The sequence below is a fragment of the Zingiber officinale genome, chromosome 5B, assembly GCF_018446385.1.
Source record: "Zingiber officinale cultivar Zhangliang chromosome 5B, Zo_v1.1, whole genome shotgun sequence".
In the NCBI taxonomy this organism is placed as follows: domain Eukaryota; kingdom Viridiplantae; phylum Streptophyta; class Magnoliopsida; order Zingiberales; family Zingiberaceae; genus Zingiber; species Zingiber officinale.
The window spans coordinates 67,114,340-67,123,124 of NC_055995.1; the positions used below are offsets into that span (position 1 = coordinate 67,114,340).

The 8,785-nt window shown below is 36.2% G+C and overlaps 1 protein-coding gene across 1 annotated transcript; it reads left to right on the forward strand.

The window, feature by feature from the left end:
- Window positions 1-7,338: 7,338 nt before the first annotated feature.
- On the forward strand, window positions 7,339-8,428 carry LOC121986693 (F-box/kelch-repeat protein At3g61590-like). Its single transcript, XM_042540644.1, has 2 exons — window positions 7,339-7,506; window positions 7,907-8,428. Exons 1-2 carry the CDS (start codon window positions 7,339-7,341, stop codon window positions 8,426-8,428), a joined length of 690 nt encoding a protein of 229 aa, XP_042396578.1.
- The last annotated feature ends 357 nt before the right edge of the window (window positions 8,429-8,785 follow it).

Consider the following 8,785-nt stretch of genomic DNA (forward strand, 5'->3'; position numbering starts at 1 on the left):
TTTGTGGCGAGGTTTCTCCACCCATAAGGAGTATATATTAGCCGGTTTTTCGGGGACTCATCCACCGACGGATTGATAGGCTTCGTCCACCTTACGGACACGCCGAGGAGTAGGAGTATCATCTCCGAACCTCGTTACATCTTCGTGTTGAGGTTTGCTTCTCCTTTTTCGTTTCTATTTGTTATTTCCGCTGCACTAACGTCAACTTGTAGAAAGAAACGAAGATTTGGGGTCGGCTATTCACACCCCCCCTCTCTAGCCGCGACCATCGATCCTAACATCTTCAACGACACTAGAGGCGCCTTCAACCCTAAGTTTTATCCCCCAAAAAATTGACTCTCATTGTCGACGAAGCCCTCTGCCTTATCTGAGTGAAGGTGCCTTCGAAGCTCTCCGAAGCACCTTTAGTGCTAGGTTTTAAGGCGCCTTCCTTCGCATGGAAGGTGCCTTCACGCCCTTCTGCACGGGCCTTCGACCAAACCTTTGAGGCTCCTTCAGCAGCACCAAAAGCACCTTGAGCACTATTCATCAAGGCTGATTTTGTTTTCTAACTCCTGCAAAAAATATGTTAGTTCAAAAGCAAAGCGTAACCTGCAAAACATAATTAGTTTAATTATAAAATAGCAGTATTAATTAGTTCATATCTTTCTAAGATCAAAAACTAGTTATGGTCTCAGTTTAGGTTTTCAAAATGGACGTAAATTGGACCTGCGTCTAAAGTCTCTAATTGGGACTCATCCTTATTAGGACACTCTCCTCTAGTGACTTACCTTACCATACAAAATTGCTCGACTCTACCTTGGTCTACCAAGTCTTCTCACCAGTTGTCAAGTCCACAGATCCAACTGGACTTCAGCCAGCTGTCATGTCCCGCGGATCCAGCCAAACTTTCCACCAAATATCAGGTCACTTCTTGACCTATCTGAATTTCTACACCAGCTATTAAGTCCTCCAGACCTAGCTAGATTTCAGCCTAGTATCAGGCTAGTCAAGTCTTACACACTTGGTAGAAAGGTTAGATCACACAACACATCTAACTTTAATCCACTTGTCATTGCATCAAAACTTATGTTTGCTCATTGGTGCAAAATGCACCAATAGAACAGTAGATGCGTAATCAAGCGTTTGAGCGTGTGAGTGAAATGAAGTGTATTAAAGCGTACCTCGCTAACGGAGAGAACCTCTCTTTTTATATCACATCTCATAACTTCCGCAATAATAAGACGACAATGAATATTCGGTGTCAGAAGATGTTGGGTAATAGAAGGTGTACAGTCTTTCTCCAAGGAATCTTCCAGCATTACATGTATATGAACATTCTCTTGTAACCTCCGCAGTAATAATAGGAGTTGTACAACTACCCTCATAATAAGGTTCTGTTGTAGGTAGGTGTCGGATATCAGAATATTTCCTGGTGAATAACTGTTATTCTCTGACAGATTATTGTGATTCCCTGACAATATTATCCTCTGGATGTAATTCGACTGTCCCTGTGTTCGACCAGTCATATGTAATAGGGAGCTTTGTATCTTTAAACGGGGAGCTGAATCCCGTAAATATGACCAACCATAGGACCGGGCGGCTATATGCTTGTAGGCTCTAGTGTTGAAGATATGATATGCAAGTAATGAAGAGTTAAGTCTCATAGGTCTGGCCATCGCTATGACCGACCGGTTGTATGATGGGAGACTGACTCTTGAAGAACAGGGTGCTCGGCCCCGTAAGTTCGACTGGCTATGGGGCTAGTCAGCTTTATACTAAAAATTGTATCGTAAGACTAAAGTTGTAAGCTAAGAGTTATATTGTAAAAGTGGAGAACTAGACCCTGTATGCTCGACCGGCGCATTAAGACCGACCCGACTTATTCTGAGTGCTCTACACATGTACCTTGTATATATGAGGGCATCGAGCCTTGTAGACCTGACTGACTTTATGCTCAATCGGCCATAATCTGGGAAGTCCGACCAACTATTGGGCTAACCGATTTTATACTGAGTTATATTGTAGGGCTGATCGACTGTATACTGAGTATCTTAATTATACAAACCCACTCGGATCTTAGACCGACCGGTTATATGCTGAAATATTACCTCTGAAAGGTAGGGAGCTAAGTCACGTGCATAAGGCTGGTGCGTTATGACCGACCATATCTCAAGAGATTCATGCTCTAAGAATAGAGAATTGGTTCATAAGTCTGACCGGCCTTGGTGTTGGCTGGCTATTTATTAGTGGAGCATTAGATCCTTCAAGTTCGATCAACTCTTGGACCAGCGATCCTTATATCAAAATGACAAAATTGAGAGTCAATCTCAATTGCTTAAGAGGAAAAATAAACAATAAAAATAGACTACTATAATAAATTCAACATCCTTGATATCAAAAGCTAATAAAAGTTTTAATGATTAGAGTTGAGTTATCCATAAATCAAGTTAATTAATGATGTTGATGAGAATCTCATAATTATAATTTTTGCAGTGATTAATTTAGTCCACTAATAGTCTCCAAGAAATAACGATTGTTCGTATCAAACTTTCAATTGTGCTTACCAAAAAAGATTAATGAATGGTGACCATTAGAAAACCACTATGCTCTGCTATGTCTCTTACTCAACAAATGAGTTTCCAGAGTTGTATTTCGAATAATTTCTTGACACCAACAAAAGAAAAAGTTTCATGGGGAACTTGAGTTTTTGGAGGAATCATTCTAATTGTTCTAGTCATCATATTTAACTTTTGAAGGAAACGATGGTCTTAGGTATCCACCGTTATAAAAACTCTCCAAAAACTCCCTTAATATCATATCCATATCAAAAGTAAAACTCCCCACATATCTCTCCACTGTAAAAAAAAAAAAAATTTTAAAAAAATTCTCAACAGCTCCTTTATGAATCCCAAATATTTTTATTATATTTTATCTTATATATAATTAAAATTTAAATCCCATACTTTTCAGTATTGAATTTTTAAATTTAAATTAAAAATGTATTTTAATTAAAAAATTTGAAAAAAAAAAATATGCAAGGAGCGAGCGGCTCCCTAAACAGGGAGCCGCTTCTTGCCGAGAAAATGGGAGGGAGCTCCCTCATTCAAGCCGTCTGTGGATGCTCTTATGGTGAAAAATGATTTCTAAGTGAAATTTTTGGAGAGGTCACTTAATCAGAGTTATATTTCACCTAAAAGCTTCATAGTTGAGAATATATTTATGTTAAAGCATGCCCAGATGATGATTAGAAACAAAGGACAAAATCATCATATTGGGATAAATCTCACACAATTTAATTGAAAATTAAAATGAAAATAGAAATAGTAAGATTCAAACTTTCTGTAATCACAGAACAGGAAAACTCAATTCGAGACAGTCGCTTAGCAATTGTAGAAGAAAAATAGAGTGACGGCGTGCATCAATCAACAACAGTTGTGAATCAATCGTGAGAGCAGTAATCTTGGAACAATAACAATAGCGAAAGAGAAAACAAAATAAAAAAAAAATGGCGCAGTTGTAAAAGAGAAAAAGAGGGATCGACGGGTAAGGAGGAAGAAGAAGAGTCCACATGTGAGAAGGAGAAATTGGCAATTCAATGGACGAGTCAACGGATGAGGAAGCTGAAAAGTCTACGGTGAGGAGGGAGAAGTCCCCAATTCGACGGAAGAGAAAAAGAAACGGTTTAGGACTATTTACCAGTGTTGAGAAAATCGGACCGGATCGGCCGATCTGACCGATTGAACCGCGGCTCTTGATCCTGTTCGGTCCACCATTAAAATCGAAAAAAATAAAAAATCGATCAAAATAGTTAAAAATCGGTCAAACCTGCTCAAAATCGATCAAAATTGTAGATTTAATCAGGATTGAAGCATGATGTTTAATTAGTGAAGCATGAATATATATATATATATAACGGTTAAACCATCGATTCGATCGGTCAAACCTTAAAAATCTCGATCCAATAATCACATTGGTTCAGTGATCGATCCGATTTTTAAAACATTGCTATTTACATAATTTCCTTATATTTACTTTTCTCTTCTTTAACTTTTTGTGGGGTTAAATATTTTTTAGGCAATTTATCTGTGCAGAAGGAATATGATTTCCAACTACTTTAAAGTTTTAATTAAGTAAATGATAGAAAACTTTTTGCAATGCAAAATTTCTCTAATTTTAATTAATTTATGAATATGCGAGATACTTTTAAGTTTTAACTTTTTGATCCAACATTTTTAAGTCACAAAAATATACGACATTAAGATGACGTTTGATTTAAGGATTTAGAAATGAGGGAATGAATTCATTTCTAAATCTTATATTTGATTGATGGGAATGTAATCAAGATTTTGGAATGAAACCGAAAAACTTGAGTACGTACAAAACTCATCATCTCCCTTGAGTTTTGATGGATTGGGAATGTGAATGAGAATAGGAATGAGAATGAGAATTAAGTTTTGGACAAAAATTTCCTTAGCATATTTGTTCAAATTTTCTTTTATTTCACACACTCTCTTCTTGTTCTCTCTCATCATACTTTCTCTTTCTTCATTCTATCATCACACTTTCTCTCTCAACATTCTTTCTCTCTCCTCATTCTCTTTCATCACATATTCTCTATCATTTTTTCTCTGTATTCTCTCCCATCACACACTCTCTCTCCTAATTTTCTCTCTCTTCATTCTCTTCTCATTTTTCTTATCATACTTTCTCTCTCCTCAATCTCTTTTACCATACTCTCTCTCCACATTTTCTCTCATCACACTTTCTCTCTTTATTTTCTTTCATCAGACTCTCTCTCCTCATTTTCTCTCATTACACTTTTTCTTTCTTCATTTTTTTCTCATCTTACATTCTCTCTCATCACACTTTCTCATTATACTTTCTCTCTTCTCAATCTCTAATTTTCTCTCAATCACACTTTCTAGCACTTCATTTTTTTTCTCATCTCTCTCTCTTAACACATTTTCTCTCTCATCATACTTTTTCTCTTCTCAATCTCTCCCTCACACTAGTTCTCCTCATTTTCTTTCATCATACTTTCTCTCTCTTCATTTTTTTTCCATCACACTTCTCTCTCATCACACTTTCTCTCTCATTATTCTCTTTCATCATATGTTTCTCTCACATTCAACATTCTCTCCTATCTAATTTTTTCTCTTATTTTCCTCCAAAGGTAAAAAAAGAAATTTAGATTCATTCCGATTGAAAATATTCAACTAATCAAACATTATTTTTAAGAATGATACCCAAGCTCATACACATTTTCATTCTACAATACTATGATACTCATTTCTATTCTGATTCATAAGAGAAAACTAAACACCACATAAGAACACAACCATTTGCTATGGTCTATTTGACATGAAATATGAAAATTTTTCTGTAGTCTATTTCTTATTGTAACTTTTGGATTTAGTTTCAAATTTTAATTAAATTTTTTAATTAAATATTTTTAATATAATTGGAGATTTTAAAAAAAAAAACAAAAATCATGCATAACGTGAAATATTAATTACTTATCTAAAAAGAAAATAATAATGTGTTTATATATATAAAAATAGAAGAAAATGTAAATAAATAAAATTGTAAGCCTTTTCTAAGTATTCTCTAGTTCCTTTTTAATGGATCAAGTCCCAATCCACTATAATGATTAGAGATATTCAATGGTCCCCACTGCTAAACAAGTGGGGATCATTGAATCTCTCTAATCATTGCCCGTGATACAAAGACGGACCGGGACAAACGGGACTAGAAGATTCCGCATGTTTTGAAAGGGAAGAAAAGAAAAGCACAAAACTTAATTTCATTCGGGACGCATCGAAAAAAAATTAATCTACGAAAAAAAAGAAAATGCAAATTATATTAATAATTTTTTGTCTATTATATTTCATCTCAATCAACTTTTTTATAGTTTAATAATGCAAGTTATTATGTCTCAAATAATGATGAAAGCTCAAGAAATTTAAGATTTGAATTTTAACTATAGTATATTATTGGAGATTTTTCTTATAATAAGAAATGAGTCTAAGAATACTAACCATTTAAATAAGTCCTCAGGTGTAATTCTCAATTTATTTTTATAGTCAATAGAAATTTTTATAGAGTCAAGTTGATTATCCTAGAATTAGTCGGTAGGAAAAAAAAATTCTTATAAAATCCTAATTATTTTAATAAAATGAAACACCTTTTATACAAAATTCGACATATTAAAAAATTTGATGACTTAACTAAATTTTATTTTCCTCAACCGAAATATAAGGTAATTGTAAGATGGAGGGTATTCTCAGTTGTTACTATTTTTTTAATATAGATATTCTGAATTAATTAATTTTGAAAATGATTAATAAAAATTTTCTATTAGCCATTAAAATAAATAAAAAAATACTTATAAAATCTCAAACTAATTTAGATAGACAATATTCTTAAACCTGCTTTTTAATTAGACAACATTCTTAAGTGCGTTTTTTATTAATGAGAAAAATCTCTTATAGTATATCACAGCCGAACCGTACAACTGTTGCTATTTTATTTCTTCGGTTATTGTGTTTTGATGTCCGTATAATTCTTATTTGATCCAGTGCAAAGTAGCATAGTTGTGAAGAAGACCACTTTTTAATGAATTAATTGCTAGTTTATTGTTTGATCATTATTTTTTTATGTCAATGTATTTTCTTATTCATATTAATTTTTTTAGAAAGAAATTATTCGCTTTCCAATATGGTTTTTATGTTTCAATTATTAAATTTTATTTCTATAGAATAAATGGGAAAAAAATAGGGTATTAAAAAATATCTCATATATATTGATCTTTTTTATTTTCCTAAATTAATTATATATTACCTTTTTTATTTATTAAATTTTATAAAAAGAGGAACATGTCCTAACCTTATATATTAATCAAAAGAAAGTAATAATATATCTACAATTTCTTAAGGTGGGAACGGCTTATTCAAAGGAAGAAGAAGAGATTGATGGATAAAAAGTCTCAACTACTATCAGGTTTTGTATCAGTCCGACGTAGAAATTTAAGATTATTTTTTTTTTTTCGCTATTTGATTGAGTGAGGTTTTTTTTTACCGGGTACAAGTTTACGGTCTTATCTTCTTCATGGAGGAGTCAAGGAATTAAGGAGAGTTATCCCATCCCCACGAGGTTGCAGAGATTAGGACGATGCCTAGAGATAGTGTCGGCGAGGAGGAGGAAGAAGAATAAGACAAGGGAACATTGCTGTTGTGGGACGCCATTCTACCTGACGAACTCTTACAAAAGGTGCTCTCCTTGTTGCCCATCGCCAACATCATCAAATTGAGCATTGTGTGCAAACGGTGGTACGAGGTGGTTCACTCCTATCCCCCGATGTCGTGGGAGATGATGGCGCCTCAGAAGCCATTGTTCTTCAGATCCTGCTTTAATGACTGTGCCTTCTTGGGCATCGTGTACGACCCTTGTCTCCTCCGGTGGGGCAACTTCGACTTCCCCCGCTTAGAAAAGGGCATCTGGTGCACATCCTCCTCCTGTGGCCTGGTCGTAGGGTCGATCCTCGGGACAGCTAGGGAATAAATCCCTTATCCCCGTATTACACCCTGTCCGTCACATGCTCGTTCGGATACTGTAATTTACCTCCCTCGTGATGGGATACGTTTCGCCTTTTGTCACAACTAGTATGCTTGATGAATGCCAATGACGGGAGCCGCTTATTGGTCGGCAATCCCATCAAGAGAGACTGAAAGCAGCTTCCTCAAGTCCCCATTGGCTCTTTCCCCCACTACATCGCGCTCGCCTTGTCGTTCGACCGCCGCACGCCAAGTGCACCCGCACCCAACAATTGCCAGGAAAGTTCAGGCAATGGCACTTATCGGTCCACGTGTACCAATCGACGACGAAATCGTGGACCACTCCCTTCGCCCAAGACCTTGGCCTCTAGATAGGCAGCTACGAGGCCGTCATATGCGACGGCGTGCTCTACTACTTCATGAGCCATCCGGATCTGACCACCCCCCACTTAATGGCGTTGGACCTCATGAAGCCGCCCTCTAGCATTCAGTCTCTGCTTCAAGAATTTATTCCTGTGCCATACCCTCTTATCTGTGCTGGGTTGATCAACCTATCGAACAAATTGGTCATGGTTGGCAAGAAAGACTATTGGCCGCACGAGGGAGTAGTGATTTTGGAACTCGAGGATAAGACATGGCGGGAAGTGGCTCAAATGCCCATCTCCATGTACAAGAAATTACGATGCAACTATTTAATCTGCTGTTGCGGCACCGATGACTTCCTCTTCATGCACTCCTCAATGTGGCAGTCACTACTGACCTTCGACATGAGGCAGAAGGTGTGGAAATGGTTGAGCCACCACTACCTTGAGCAGTTGCACTTCTGCAATGAATCAGAGTCCCTATTCTACTGCGTCTTCTGCTTCGAACCGAGGCTCGACATCTCCTCTTGATCTCTCTGTATTTTTTTTAGTTTCATCTTGCTTTGTTTAAGAAAGAAATTTTTATTGTCTGCTAAGATTTTGATTGTCTGTGTATGAGATAGAGTAACGAATAAGCTGAATTACATATGACAAAAGGTAATTCGTTCGCCTTAGAGTTTCGTCAATCCATTCCTAAACTAACACGGACACGATAAATCACATGTGACTACTAACCATTAGTGCAGATGGTCAAGACATAAGGAAGAATATACTCGGACACAATACACCATGTCTTAACCAACTCACCTCCCCAGGATACGTCACATTGTGAACGTACTTTAAGAAGTTTAAACTGACTAATCAGATGAAAGTTTATTTTGGGAAAAA

Bases quoted from the DNA above. Each gene is read 5' to 3' on its own strand.
- LOC121986693 (XM_042540644.1), top strand. From the start codon at position 7,339: ATGTCGTGGGAGATGATGGCGCCTCAGAAGCCATTGTTCTTCAGATCC. The intron at 7,507-7,906 runs GTCGTAGGGTCG...CTTGGCCTCTAG, and splicing joins CATCCTCCTCCTGTGGCCTG to ATAGGCAGCTACGAGGCCGT.